This window comes from Alternaria postmessia (genome assembly GCF_024291825.1).
Source record: "Alternaria postmessia strain BMP 2775 chromosome Unknown scaffold_15, whole genome shotgun sequence".
Lineage (NCBI taxonomy): Eukaryota > Fungi > Ascomycota > Dothideomycetes > Pleosporales > Pleosporaceae > Alternaria > Alternaria postmessia.
The window spans coordinates 335885-350628 of NW_026260088.1; the positions used below are offsets into that span (position 1 = coordinate 335885).

The window sequence follows — 14744 nt, forward strand, 5'->3', positions numbered from 1 at the left end:
CTCCGACTGCGGTGGGAAACACAGGTACAAATACACCACGGGGATTATCTTCGAGCATAACCGACCCAGGATATACACTGAACAAGATAGGGACAATCAATGCAACATGAGACAGTTTGTTGATAGATAGGTTAACGGCTGAACGAAGAAGGGTCATTTTGACTCCACTAAGGGACGTGGGAATGCCGCGGGCAAGAGACTCGTTAGTGAGCGGTCTATCCATCGGATCTTTCTGCGTTATTTCTTCCAGCCCTCGAAGTCTCCCAACTACGAGCATGACCACTTTTCTCACATCTTTGCCGATACCCTTACCTTCAACCCTTTATCCATAAACACGCCGTAACCGATGTTGTCGCACGGCTCAAACGGCTTCACTAGCTGTAGGTCGAACAAGCGAAACATCTGTTCAAGTTCAGCGACCATCACGCCAAGACTGTTACACATATAGGAACATACCTCGAATACCACTTTTGCAATGTCCATCATAGCAATATTCTTGCCCGCACAAACCCAGCCCCCATAACCAAACACCATCTCAACGTCTAGCTCCATCTGCCTGCGTGTCTCTTCGTCTGCCTCCGTGAAGCGCTCTGGACGGAATACGTCGGCATCGGCGCCGAACAAAGCCGTTGACTGCAGCATGGATGACATGTTCATGCATACAGCGGTGCCTGGGGGTAGCAATTTCTCGTGAAAGATGGGTGATTCGTCCAGGGGTACGATTTTAGGAAAAAGACCTAGGATGGGTGGGCGCATACGGAGGCCTTCGTAGATGATTGCCTGCAGATATGGCAATCTCCGTGCCTGATCCAAGGTTATAGGGTATGAGACGTTCTCCGCGCGTACCGCGTTCTGAATCTCGGCGACGAGGCGATTGTATACCGTAGGTGAGCTCATGGTATGTACCAGGATAGAACGCATGGCGTTGGCGGTGCTCTCACTCCCAGCTAGCAGGAGGAATAGGCCTTCGGATTGGCACTCTTCCTCTGTGAAGCCCTTAGCCATAAGTGAGGCCTATACGAAGACTGTCAGCTCGACAATTTCCATGGATCAGGTGTACATGGAAGGGAAAATTGGGGCGGAAACTTGCCAGAAAGTCCTTGTGTCCACCATCAGGTGCTGAAAAGCGACGACCGACCCATTCAGCTGCGAAACTAATACAACATCAGCGGAACCGCTCAACTAAAACCCAAGACGAGTATCCAGAGTCCAGGCTCGCTGTGACGTACCCCATGAGCGCTCCAAAGCCCTTCGTATCACTGGTTTTTGGCCCCACGAACTTGAGTACAAAAGGCGAGAACAAAAACTTGCGAATCCAAGGTACATCAGCCACCGTCGAAATTCTCGGCCAGAGCTCATCCACAGTTCCAAGGAAGTCGTAGTGATCCTTTTCGTCTTCGAGATAGCCAACTGCTTTGCCAAACCCCATCCGTGTGATGACATCCATGGTGAAATAGGACGTGATGGCCACCAGATCCAGCAGCGGCTGACCGTTTCCTGGCGAAGCTACCACGTAGCGATTTCGAATAACGTCTACGAAGATCTTGACCTGCTCATCGATTATGCCTTCAAGGCCACCAGTATCACGCCCGTTGTACGCCGCCATAGATCTGGCTTTCGCCTTCTTGTGCGCTCCTGGGTCAATAATCGTAAACAAGTTGTCACGATACGGATTGAAGCGGCCGGCGTGATACCAGTCGCTGCGAGCGTAATTGCTCCGCGTGGACGAGACAGTGCGCAGGACGTTGGGGTCGTCAGTGAGGACTTCGTTGGGCCCGATGCGCACAAGCGGGCCATGTTTAGCGTGGAGATCGCGAAGGACCCAGTATTGACGACCGCTGTAGGTGGTACGACCTAGCCAGTAGTAGGAGAATGGTGCAGTGATATGCGCACTAGGAATGTGTCGCAGACGCTTCCACGTTCGAATGTAATTCTGCGCCACCCAGATAACGACAAGAACTATTGCGATATGCCATATTGACTGTCTTCTTATGTGAGCACCAACCAGCCTGTAGCGAGGCTGGACATATTAAAGTCGATCAGTTTTATCTTTCTGGATGGTAGTGGCATAACGAACTCGACATACCTCAGGAGACAGCTCTTCCATCATTTACGGACACTGATATTTCTGTCGCTTGGGTGTGATCAGTTGATTGTTGGTAGTGGTGGGAGAGTAGGAAGAAAATTCAAGGACGTTTGTTAGATAATATCCTAACACAAACTGAAAAGTGAAGCGAGTCGAAGTAGGCTAGTGATAGCAGGTGATAATGAAGATAGTTCGGGATGAGCCCACCGCTCATGCAGGAGATAAGCACGAGGTAGGCGCCCTCCTTCTAGGGAAAGGGAAAAAAGGTAACCAAAATCGCAATTCGATGTTACAAAGCTCAACTGAAATTGAACCAATACGCTTCTGGAGCTTACTCGGCTCCGAGCCGAACGAGTATGACAATTGTCCCGGGGCATATGGATCATTGATTTCGGTACATACCAAATCGTACGGGTTTCGGACAAACCATCAGCATACTCTGCATGGTCGTTGGCCTGAATAGCAATTGCAATTTCCCTGCCGATGAGAGTTTGAGGATTGCAGATGCAATGTCAAGAGCCCGGCAGATATCAGGTCGTTTGTTGCTGGTTGTGGATTGCATAAAAACATCACGTACACACATCTGCTGGTCGTAGCGTTTCTGCTTAGATCACGGTGTCATTTGAAATATCGTATTGGATGCCTGTGAGATGGTGATTCCTTGATATGCCGCACTATGTGTGGTTGAATTCCAATTGAAGTCTCTCCATAAAAGAATTCCCCCAATGCGATACGAAAGTGTTCCACAGATAAGACGAACGACCCAACGCTTTGTTGACTGGGAAGAGGATCGTAACTTCGTGTATTGTTACCTCATGTTAATATTGAACCAGAATACAGCGACCTGCGCTCTCCTGGATTTGGTGTTGAGAGTCTCTTGGGAAGTAGCTTTCTTCCTCTAAGATGCGCCCCTCATCTCCAACATCCCAAACATCTGTTGCGCTGCAGCTCCAGTATCGACTGCTGCTGACCGCATCCCATCCAAAAGCGTACTCTTGGTCTGGATGTCGAGCACTGCCAATTCTCGTGCTGTCTGGACGACTCGTCTGAGGCGAAGCTTTACTAGTGCCTCAAAACATGAGTGTGACATCTCTTTACTCAGTGTCAAACCACCAATCGTCAGGTATGTGACTTGACTATTGAGCGCGCTCACTGAATTCGACTCACGTATGTACGTCTGCAGATGCTCAATTACCCAGCTTATAGAAGTACAAAACATCATGCTCACGTACGGCGAGTTGAAGGAGCATTGCGCGCACGTAGAGATTGTGTCCTTTGTCCTGTTTAACTGTTGCTCCACAGCAAAGACAACGTCTAGAGTAGTGGGTTTCGCAAGCCGAAGACTAACCAAGTAGATGAGCTGACTCAATTGGGAAGAGCATTGGCAATCCACATCCTTGGATAGGTCGAAGAGGAGGTCTGAAGCAGTTGTATCAGAAGAAATAGGATCCTTGGAAAAGCCGGTTACGTGTGTAAGAAGGATTTGATCGTCCTGGTATGTGGTCTGTCGGCCTATCTGGCTCATGGGTGGTGATGGCTCTTGCGTTGGTTCTCCGGCAATGACACCGGCGCCGAACTTCGTACCATTGAGCATGACCTGACTTGACGGAAGACCCCACATCTGCTCCACAGAACCTGAGTGGTGACCGTTTGTGCAATCTGGATCGACTCCACTTGTACCCCACTCCCATAGCGAAAGATCATCCATAGATCCAAAGTCAACTGTGTCGGCATCATGTGGCAGTTCCATTGACATGTTCGTAAATGACTCTATGGAAGCCATTCCTGGCGATAATAGAACCGTGCGTGCCTTTCCATCTCTTGTATCGTTTTGTTGAGGGGTGCTCCGAGTCGAATCGTGACGCTCTGTCGGAAGCAGCGAGTCCGCCAGGGTTGAAGAGGGTGTTAGAGGCGCCGTTCCCCGCTTCACTCGCACTGTACCAACAGCGTTTTCCGTACCGTACGACCCCACTTCATCCGAGATCACAGATGTTTGACGCCGCCTGCCTGGACGGCGTGCTACGCTGTAGTTGCAGTCTTGTTGGCAGCCTCGGTCGACGCAACGTTGACAGACTGGTTTTTCGCGACTACATTTGAGCTTCGAAAGTGTGCATATATCGCAAGAGTTCCGCAGCCGGCGGAAGCCCAGACGCGATGGTTTCATGCTGGCAGCTTCGCGATGCTTGTTTGCGTTATCTTTTAAAACGGCAATAGGACATGTGTAGCGTGTGCAAAAGTTAAAAGTTGGCCTCGAATAGATTGATATGAAAGACGACTGACTGAACGTGTTGTAACATATACAAAGTGACAATCACGGGCTTACAAGATGAAACTCGATTCGAATGCACATATGCGTTTGCCTGACTAATTAGCAAGGGACCAACAAACGGTACTGCGCACTCAACAGCTCTAGGGATCCATGGCCCATTTGGAGTATGTGCAAACTTTGTGCCACAGTAGTAGGGCTGACAACAACCAAGTGAGGCTCGAATGCCCACTGCATAAGAGTAAGGACCCCAGAATGGTCGATGAGCCAGCTATAGAACGTTTGCGCCGGCCGTTTCCCTTAGTGCTATGACTGCCGCTAGCCACTCACCGTTACCGAGTGCGAATCCCCCTTGTAAATCCGGAGATATTTCCGCTGACGCAAGACACACACGTCAAGTTCACAAATCCTGTCTCTTATCATCCTTTTACTGTCGTCGCCTAGATAAAACGCTCCTGGACACTGGTTTCTGGCCTGATCGACACTAAAATCTAGTTGCCGGTACTTGTCGTCGATCATGGCACGCCGCTGTATGGAAGTCAGGCTTATATATATATGACTGCTTTTCGTACTCTATGAATGCATTTTCGGTCGAAAGCACTCGGTCGAAGCAGCTATCGCTGACGACCTCGCTCATACGTAGGCAATAAAGCGCCTCGATGACAATGGATAGTGCCGAGACATAAGCTGAGGTTTCACTCCGCATCCCTCGAATGGACGTCCATGCTACGTCTTCCGTCTCCGAGTAGGAGATCTTCATGACACAAACACTTCCGGATCTGCCGTCGCATTGATGATTCCGCGAACCATTCTGTAAGTACGTTGGGTAAGAATATACCGGCTTGGTGCCGACATGCCTTACAAATGGCATTGGGCAATCTGGGTTGCGCCAAAGTTTTCCCTACGAAACGTCTCGTTCGATCTCGTAGGAGACGTCACTCTCTGGTAGCTAACTTCCTCGTTATAACCAATAACCCCAACCGTCGCGGACGGCAGCGTTTCGTGAAGCTTTAGTCAGAAGTCGGCCTCGGGGACCGAGCTTACCTAGCAACGTTCAGGGCTGGCAGTCCCTTGCGATGGAAGGTCCAGATTTAGCACGCCATATCTTGCCGCGAGTGTTGTACAATCAACGCTCTGATTGCAGCTTCATTGCCATCTTAATTACGAAGTCGAACATGGGTCTTGCTATCGTGTGTTCTTGGTAACGGGTACCGCGGCCGAAACACCGGTGTCTGCGTCAGTACTCGTAATGCACATGCCTAAAAGCATAGGAAATGTTTCGTCCCGATTACAACTGTACCTAGGTAGCTGACCTGAGCTTGGCGATTATGGTATCTCAGGCAGGTCAGAGTCGTGAGTTTTGGGGAAGCGGGGAAATGGTGGACTCGATACAGATCTGATTACGGCGCGTTGAGTGCACAAGCACCGAGGTCCGTGTCCTCGGATGTGTCTCCGAGATCACCATGGACAGAACCTAGTCAATCTCCTTGCACACGCATCATAATGATACCCCGAAACATCAACTACGACTCACACACTGAAGAACATCGGGCATCAACGAGTCGCTGATCAACTTCCAGGTTTTTGAGGCAACTGCATGCTGGTTGTACTTACGTGCAGGCGCGAAGATCGCGTTTCATGTACTAGCCAAGGTTTCTGGTACCGCGTTTACACACGAGTCTGAAATAGATCATGGCTTAAATTATGACAGCGATGTTGAGAGCATCACGAGATAAGGTTTGTCTGCTCACTGTAAGCAATGATTTCCGCCTTTTTGCTTCACATTCAGCTCCGCGGCACCAGTACAAAGCATCACTTCCGGCTGATGACCTTACAAATACTATGCGTTCAATCTCTCTCTTTATTCCCAAATAATTCGCAGTAGCATCGCTTTGATCTATTCTGGAGTCAGAGATGACCATTAGGGTATAGCATCCGGGCCAAGCAAAAGACCTTGCCTGTCATATTTGCTAACTACATATACAGGGACCTCTGTCAAGCGACCAGACAAGGCAATGCATGTGTCGAGGACACGAGAACGACATCAGCATTGAAGTACGGGGCCCTGTCGCAGCCTACAGTACACTAGAGAAGGTGCTGCAACTTGATCAGAAGCTATCAAACCTACATAGTGCCATGATGGAGTGCAGCACATGTTCTTCAGATCCAACGCGCACTACGACTCTTCTTCGCGAACTGGAAATCCTTTGTACCCTTTACGTTGCAGGGCAGGCAAAGTTTGCGCCATCGGGCGTTCCTATTGACAAAGATAGCAATGAAAGCCGCGCTGAGCTTGGCGACAGCACCTTCCAATTAAGCCGATACGTGTTGGACAGCGAGGAGTGTAGAGTTGTGGGTCGCATTGTCGTGAAGCAAGGGCTGGATCACCTTCAAAAGAAGCTGCAGATCGTGCAGGCGGAGCAGAGGCGGAACAATTGTGCCACAATGCAGAACGAGATCAGTGCGAAAGTTCAGGGGATACTTTCGAAAGTATGGGAGGCTTCCGCATATGGATGTTTGTAGACACGGGGGATTCGCGAGGGCGCGTCCAGCGTCAAGGCCGTGGTAGCTAAGGTACTCGATCAAAAATGAAGCACTGTTGATCAAATTATAGCGGTGATGCATAACCCATGCGGAGACCATTCTCGGGGCTTAGCATCGGGGAGATGCGGGCTATATCACAAGTTGACCACCATCCCATCTGACCAGGGATGCACTTAAGCCGCCGAGTCCCACGTGAGCAACACATACCATACAATTTAGAGAGCAAGTAAAAATGAAATCGACGGTACCTACCTACGAACTATGCGTACCCGCACTTCGAAAAGCGATGCAAAACCATCTGGAGGTTTTGAGGAAGGCTGAGGCATGGTGCGACAAAAACGGGTATCCGCACTCGAAAGCCTTGGGGGCTAGACTCGCTCCAGATATGCATGTACGTATCGCGTCGACTTGTCACCTAGAGAACAGAACATAAAGTTAATGATGCTTCAACTACAGCCTCTCGCGCTTCAAATCTTTTTCCAGGTTACCACCGCTACAAGGGCACTCCAGCGCCTTGCCGGCATGGAAGTACCCACGTTCAAGTTCGACGCAGCCTCTTTCCAGGATTTGTACACGCAAATCGATCAGGCCTTGGAATGTTTCGAGAAGGCACGCCCGGAGGCATTCGAGGGAAAGGAGGATATGCCCGTGGTTATCGACGTACCCAACATGTGGCATTTCGATCTGAACGGCTTGACGTATTTGCAGGAGTTTGTTCTCCCAAATTTGTAAGTGCTCTCATGGATTTCTCCACGTCTAGCCGGTATACTGATATAGCTCTCGTTTTGACAGCTTCTTTCACAATGTGACGGCTTATGGCATCTTGCGGAATCTTGGGGTACCGATTGGGAAGATGCATTATCTTTCGGGTGAAGACCGACTCATTGGGGCTTGATGGCACATTATCAAGATCAGGAGGATGTTGTGGAAGGCGTTGTAGAACTAGAAAAGGTCAAACATGAGCTATTCACAATAAATGCTGTCAAGAGGCGTGAAAAGGAATAGACGAGTTTTTCTAGAATGGATTGTATGAAGATGAATGATGCGACTGACCTATGGCATGTGTCGGAGATCGGAGTTTCATTCGCCGTGACCGGGTTCCGCGGGGAAGCTTGACGTAGCGCGTGTCCCACGTGGAGCGTCCAGGCCCACTACCAGTTGACCACCAACAGTCAGGCATCCCGTCTCAAAGTACGAACCATCTGACGCCTCTAGAAACCGCAAACCCAGCACCAATTGCTCGCGTACTCGCACACAATGGACAATCTACTCACGCAGAAGACGCCTACTGCGCTGGCAATCGCGCAGGCTGTAGGCATAACGGGGAGCGTGTTCTTACTAGGTAAGTTACGCCAGGGATGAAGGCGCATACCCAAACTTGAAAAGCCTTCATATACATTATACAGCATGGCATGACTGACAAGCATGCTAGGATCCAATGTATGCCTTTCGGTAGTCGGCATCCCCGCCGCAATGCAAGCCCCCGCTCCCCTCGCAGTAAAGCAATGGCACACAATCTTCACACGAGGCGGCGCAATCGCGAGGCCATTAGCCATTGTCTCAGCTCTAGCAACCGGGTACTTGGCCTATAACCGTACGTCACACCCCATGTCCCTCCAATGCGCGTCAATACTTCAACACTACACCCCACCCGTCTACCCACTCCCCGACCATCTCACGTGCTAACATCCCCAACAGAAGATCCCAAATCCACACCTTTTCGCCTGAACGCTCTCGCGACCATCCTCCTCCCCAGCATCGTCCCCTTCACGCTCCTCGCCATGGCACCCACCAACGACAAGCTTCTAGGCAAGAAGGACGAACTCGCGACCGCATCGTTGAGCAACAAGAACGTCGAAGCATTTGCCGCCGAGGGCGAGACAGTACACGAGTTGATGGACAAGTGGGCGAGTCTGAACATGGCGAGGGCAATGCTGGTGGCTGTGGGAGCAGTGTGTACCGTTGCGTCAGCGGTCGTGGGAAGGAGGGAGCTTGTAAAGTTTGGTGGCCGGTGGTAAGGCATGGATGAGACAAGATAGGATATTGATATGATTGATGGGTCAAATGTAACATGGGGGATGTGATGAGGCACGACTATCAGAATATATCTGCACCAAAAGCCTCCTTTGCCGCACCAAAAACATACTTTCAATCTGCCAAACTCCAGGAAACTAGAAGCGGGAGCAGCCGAGGACTTTGATAAGGTGAGGCGCTAGGCAGGGGTGCTGTGATGCGACAGAGGTGGTTGGCTATTAATCCGAGTGAGGGCTCATTTATCCGGTCATATATCTTAGGGTAAGCTGGTCTGACAGGGCGTATGGGTCAAGCATCTCGCTAGACGGCTAAGCATGTTGGTGGAGTAGCTTGTCTGTACCTTCTGTCGTCAGCTCGTGTTTGAATGGCACATAGGCACCGCTCGTCGAGCAATATACGTTTCGAGCGATGGGCGAAGATCGCCTGAAGACTGGATTATCCGGCTGGATGATGCCTCTGTCGACACCATAGCATGTCTCTTCCGCACCGCCTCGTTCGCCTCATAATGAAAAAGAGGTATCCAGGACGAACACATGACTACAGCACCCGAGAATCCAGAGGTATGGAGTTGGGGTCGGTGTCCGAGGCCACTTGAGAGGTGATAGTTGTGAGAATGCAATGTGCCTGACGAAGAGCATGCAGCAGCAAGCTTACCTAGGTAGGCTGGAAGCATGATCTGCATGTACTGTATAACAGTTATAGACATGGAAAAACACGAGTACGAAGCGACCGGGCGATGCTATCGGCCGATGCCTGCTGCAAACAAGCGATGTTGTTGGTCCGGTCTCAGATGGTCCGGTTATGGTCCTTCTGGTCCTTCTGGTCATGGGACTATGGTCTCAATGATCCTTCAGTGAGATTTAGCGGTCGGTCACCGACTGGCCCAACAAGATCACTGCTGTGAAGCCATACGGCCATATAGAATTCCAGAGGATTATATATCAGGCGACAGTTGACGCGGTAGGTCTTGCAAACTACCTTCTCGCTCCTCAAGAACCTTCATCTTCATACTATTCATACACCTGAATTTGCTTTCGAGACTTTCAATCCTGTACGAGCACATCGTACTTTGGGAGATAGCCGACAACTAGACTCAACGCAAACAGCATGAAGCTCGCCGCTGCTGGGGCCCTTATGCTCTTTGCTCGCTCAGTCATGGGCAAAGGCTGTCCCGATGGCCAGATTGGTGTTGGCACCGTACAGACCTGTTTGATCGTCAAGTTCGTCCTTACCTATACATTCAATCGCCAGGGTGCCTGGACGAGACTACGAGCTGACTTCTATCTCTAGCAACATGCAGACTCAGTGCTCCGCAACGCAGGGTGTCGTCTTTGGAGAAGGCAACTGCGACCAAGCCGATATCGAGAACATGTTCCAGAAGGACGGATATTGTCAGCCTAGAACTTTCCTTCATGGTGCCAAGGTTTTCTGCGAAGACGATGATATGACCGTCACGTCTGTTGCGTACAATCTAGCAACTTGGGGGAATTGCAAAAAGCAAAATATTGATTGTTCCGCTGGAGCACTTCAGTACTTGTATATTAGTTACTGTTGCGAGAAGATGTAGGGCTGAATACGTCACTCAAGTGTTGCCGCGGCCAAGGTACGGAAATTATGTATGCTAGCAAAGAAGTATCTGCCTGCACAAGAAATTTATACGAAGCTGATGGTTTCTTTGTGTGTCATCTGCTTTTTTATTCCATTGGCACTGTTTGTAAAATGAAATCATGTTCCCTCCATACAAAAGAAGCCTTCTTTACCACACCGAGAACTTACTTTCAATCAACCAACCCTGGTCAGAGTAATATCATCAAACCACACATACCCCGTCTGCGCAGTCTGCAAACAGCTCACTACAATCCTCACATAGTTCCTACTATCCGCTGCCAGCGCAGCCGTACCACTAAACTTCGTCCACTCCTGCACCTCGACTTGTCCATACTCCTTCTCGATAAGGCCCGTCAAAGAGATGTAACATGGAGCTCCAACTGTACCATCGACTTTGACGCTGAAGGATGCCGTGTAGGTGCCTGCTTCGCTGACTTGAGGTATTTGACGCGCGCTGGCGAAGAGGCCGGCTCGTCGGGTCACGCGGACGCTCTTGCTACCGTACTGCGGATCGGACGGGGCCACGGTGGAGTATTCACCAAAAGGGAACAGAACCCAGGGGTCAGTTGTAGCGTCTTCGAAGCCAGGGTTTACAACGAGCTGCGTGGGTTTTGGTGGACTTGGACTTGGGGTGGAGGACGTTGACGATGACAGGTCGAGTGTTGTTGTCGTCGAGGGGGTATCGCTGGTTGTGGGGGAAGCTTCAGTCGAAGTTTCTGTTGGAGTTGGAGTTGGAGTTGGAGTTGGAGTTGGAGAGGTCGGAGAGGAAACGGGCTCTGTTGCGGACACAGACGCACTGGTCGTCATCTCGCTGGATGCGGAGGATGTGTCTGAAGGGACAACAGGCGAAGAAGATGATGATGAGCTCACAGCCTCTGGGGTAACAGCTGGATCTGATGAGATTGACGTGATACTGCTTGACATCTCTGCCGAGCTGTACGATGTGGATGATATATCCGTCAAGGACGAAGATGATGACGGAAGCACAGAAGTGACAGTGACCAACGACGCACTGTGTTGGGTGGAAGAAGGCGCGGTACTTGAGGAAGATACAGCTTTGCAATCGCCGAACCCTTTCTGGCAGGTCTCAGGTGCACAATATGCGTCTGTACTTCCACAGTACGAGTACTGACTGCAGCAATTACCCCACTTACTTCCTTTGCAGGTCTGTCCGCCGAAAGTAGCTCCACATCTGGCATTAGTGGAGACTCGCTGCGAAGTGGCAGAGGCGCTGATTATCGGTTGGGTGGTTGTTGTAGATGGAAGTACCAAGATACTCGAAGGCCCGGCCGGTGTAGCCTTGCAGGAGCCAAACTTAGTCTGGCAACCCGATCCGCAGTACGCATTGCTATTACCACAATACCCATACTGGGAGCAGCAGTTGCCAAACACACTACCCAAACAGGTCTGGCTTGAACCGACGCCACATTTGCCGTTGGTCGAGGTCTTCAGTTTCGAAGGCGTGGGCGAGGAAGACGATGTAGGGGGTTGTTTCGATGGGGAAGAGGACGTTGAGCAAGAGCCGAAGCCTGACTGGCATCCCTTAGAGATGTAGCAGTGCTCCTCCGTTCTTCCACTACGGAGTCTTAGCGAGGTCTACCAGAAGAATAGGAAAGTGCAGAGTGAAACGTACCACCACCCGTACTGTGAGCAGCATGGTCCAACACTGGTAGATTTTTCAGGACAAACAAGTCCTCCAAACCCTTTACCACACCGCGCGTTCTGAGAGATCGTGGCTGCGAAAACTTCAGAGCCCAAAAGGAGAGCTGTGCCTGTAAAGAGTGTGCTGATTCGCATGATGAAGGCTTAATGAGTGAATGAATGAACGTAGTGGATTCGATCGCTGGAAGACAGTTCAAAAGAGTGTATGAAGCAATAAAGCCAGACCTTGCCTACACGATCTACTAGGTTTTCTCGACTTCATTATATACACAGCCATAAATATCTGCCCAGCTCATCATTAACCTGCTATAACTAAGATGGCATGATCCATAGCAAGCCACCAATATCACTGACATTGTCCACAACTCGTGCAGCGCCACATGCAGTGAATTTACGTGACAGCGACGCTTCGCTAGTAGTGTTATGCCGAATTGAGTCGTGGTTCTGGTGCTAAGCTTGCGCCACGGGTGTAGCCGCACGCTAGCGCAGTCGAAGAGCCCCTGATATCGCTACAAGGGGTTGGAGTATCGGCTACTCCGTGGCGAAGAACTGGGGAACATGGATCGCGAAGAAAAGATCTAGATGCTGCACGGAGCACAGTCGCGAAAAAGCGGTTCGATCTGGCCCTCGATCTTGATTCGATACATGACTAAGGAGAACCGGGGTTAAAGTTATAATGTACCCTCGAGACAGACGCAACAACAAAACGACAGGTATGACATGCATTGGGGTGGTAGTCATGTACACACACTCCTATTTAAAGCCAGTGAATCCCATCATCCGATATGCGGGAAATATTGCGACCATCGAGGGGTTCCGAAAGCCGAGTCGGGAAGATGAAATACGTCCAGGAAACATTCCACAATGATGAAAACTCTCGCGAAGATGTAGAGAGGTGCGAAAAGACAATAGCCCACCGTGGAGGCATGACCGGAAGCCTTTGCCGCAAATCTCCACACTGTACGATCTATTTGTCGGTTAATGGCCGCGAAGTTTTGCGCCAATTCCAATATCATGGCAACTATGCCCGAAACCAGAATTGTAATGCTGCTCGACTTCCAAAGCAGTTCGTCGGTTCTACCACGAAAAGGTCGATTCCAGACAATGAGATGCACACCGCCGTAAAAAAGGCCTGCTAGAAGGAATCCTACCACGAGAAAATTGAGCCCGGGTTTCGGCTCGTCAGCTCCTACGAGCGCATACATAGTTTCGGAACGATTCCTCGAACGTACATCGAAGAAGGAACACTTTTCACCCGTACGTAATGAGTACCTCCTAGCAGCCTGTGAGGCTAGCTTGAAGCGGTAAAAGTCTAACTCGGTCAACTGTTCGTACCTCTCTCCATTAGCTGAGAGCTTCATGTTCTTGCGGAAAACAAAGCCGTGATATACAAGAGAACCTTTCGATCGAAATTTCGGATCCTTCGATGGCTTTAGCGAGATATGCTGAACTTTAGGATGAAAGACGGCTGTTCCAGGGTCAGTCGAAGAGTCCACAATATCGTTGTCTTCAGTATTGTCCAAATCGACTGGTGAAAAGCGGACGCGCGGGTACAGTCTTTGGACAGTGTCGAAGGCGGCGATGGGATGTAGATCTGCGTGTGTACAAACGGTTGGCTCCTGAACATCAAGTGGCTTGTTCCACCAAAAGAAAAGGTACAGAGTCAGGGCACAGGCAGCATGGATGGCAGTATTAATCTCCAAGAGTGAGATCGAAAGACCCAGTGTCGATCGAGTTACGCACTGAATGCCAAACCACAGCGCCTGGGCGATAGTTATCATCTTCGTGAACATGCTTGCTTTGCTCTTGTCTTTTATTGCAGAAACGGAAAGATCCGGGAGGATGTCAGGATTATAATCAGCAATGAATGTGAGGCCCCTTAGTGTTAACGTCATCCTTTGCCGTTCCTGGGGTAGATAGTCGTAGCCTAGATCATGAGTATCAACGACAAATCCACCCATCATGGCGTAGAGGGAATGTGCGTGTGTCCACGGGTATCTTCTCATCTTCGGACCGGGTTCGACGTCCGTATGTTGTGACACTTGCTCAGTTTGTTCGAGAGACCCTGTCGTAAGTCCAATCTTGCCCCACGCGTTGGGGACAGATGGCAAGATGCCTCTTAGGAGTGTTGGCAAATTGTTCACAAAATTTGGGGGCTCTGGCTGACTGAAAGCCTTTCGCATTGTCTTCCCAATCTTTGTTGCGTCAATATGCTGACAATAAGCAGTCCAAACGACCTGAATTCAGTCAGCATTCGTTCAATGTGACATAAATGATGTGAGTTACCCATTCTGGAGCAAAAAGTCCTACGACCATCCAGCGTAACTTTCGCCACATTTGTGAGATAGGTCTGTTGTGCTCGGGAATGTTCAGATGAACAGCTGTCCAAATGCATAAGACCATAGTGAGCAGTGACGAAGACAGTATCGAGAACGTGCCACGAGCCAAAGGCTCGGGCTTCCAGAGATGATATTGTGAGCCGTTAGGTATGGTCGTGTTTGCCATGTCATTTGCCGTTCGAGATGAAGTAGAGTCAAGTCATAG

At 50.1% G+C, this 14744-nt stretch overlaps 5 protein-coding genes across 5 annotated transcripts; 2 read left to right on the top strand and 3 right to left on the bottom strand.

The window, feature by feature from the left end:
* Positions 1-288: 288 nt before the first annotated feature.
* J4E82_003544 (uncharacterized protein) lies at positions 289-2110 on the bottom strand (the record flags this gene model as incomplete). The annotated part of the gene is made up of 5 exons (XM_051729829.1): positions 289-402; positions 511-1014; positions 1091-1154; positions 1230-2020; positions 2087-2110. 5 exons carry the CDS (start codon positions 2108-2110, stop codon positions 289-291), a joined length of 1497 nt encoding a protein of 498 aa, XP_051590503.1.
* An 874-nt stretch (positions 2111-2984) lies between these two features.
* J4E82_003545 (uncharacterized protein) lies at positions 2985-3842 on the bottom strand (the record flags this gene model as incomplete). Its single annotated transcript, XM_051729830.1, has 1 exon — positions 2985-3842. One exon carries the CDS (start codon positions 3840-3842, stop codon positions 2985-2987), a length of 858 nt encoding a protein of 285 aa, XP_051590504.1.
* Positions 3843-7334: 3492 nt separating this feature from the next.
* J4E82_003546 (uncharacterized protein) lies at positions 7335-8914 on the top strand (the record flags this gene model as incomplete). Its single annotated transcript, XM_051729831.1, has 4 exons — positions 7335-7610; positions 8112-8238; positions 8329-8490; positions 8595-8914. The coding sequence occupies 4 exons, from the start codon at positions 7335-7337 to the stop codon at positions 8912-8914; spliced, it is 885 nt and encodes a 294-aa protein (XP_051590505.1).
* Positions 8915-10037: 1123 nt separating this feature from the next.
* J4E82_003547 (uncharacterized protein) lies at positions 10038-12093 on the top strand (the record flags this gene model as incomplete). The annotated part of the gene is made up of 5 exons (XM_051729832.1): positions 10038-10150; positions 10221-10380; positions 10476-10533; positions 11330-11622; positions 11677-12093. The coding sequence occupies 5 exons, from the start codon at positions 10038-10040 to the stop codon at positions 12091-12093; spliced, it is 1041 nt and encodes a 346-aa protein (XP_051590506.1).
* An 883-nt stretch (positions 12094-12976) lies between these two features.
* Positions 12977-14705, bottom strand: J4E82_003548 (uncharacterized protein; the record flags this gene model as incomplete). Its single annotated transcript, XM_051729833.1, has 2 exons — positions 12977-14437; positions 14487-14705. The coding sequence occupies 2 exons, from the start codon at positions 14703-14705 to the stop codon at positions 12977-12979; spliced, it is 1680 nt and encodes a 559-aa protein (XP_051590507.1).
* Positions 14706-14744: the final 39 nt, after the last annotated feature.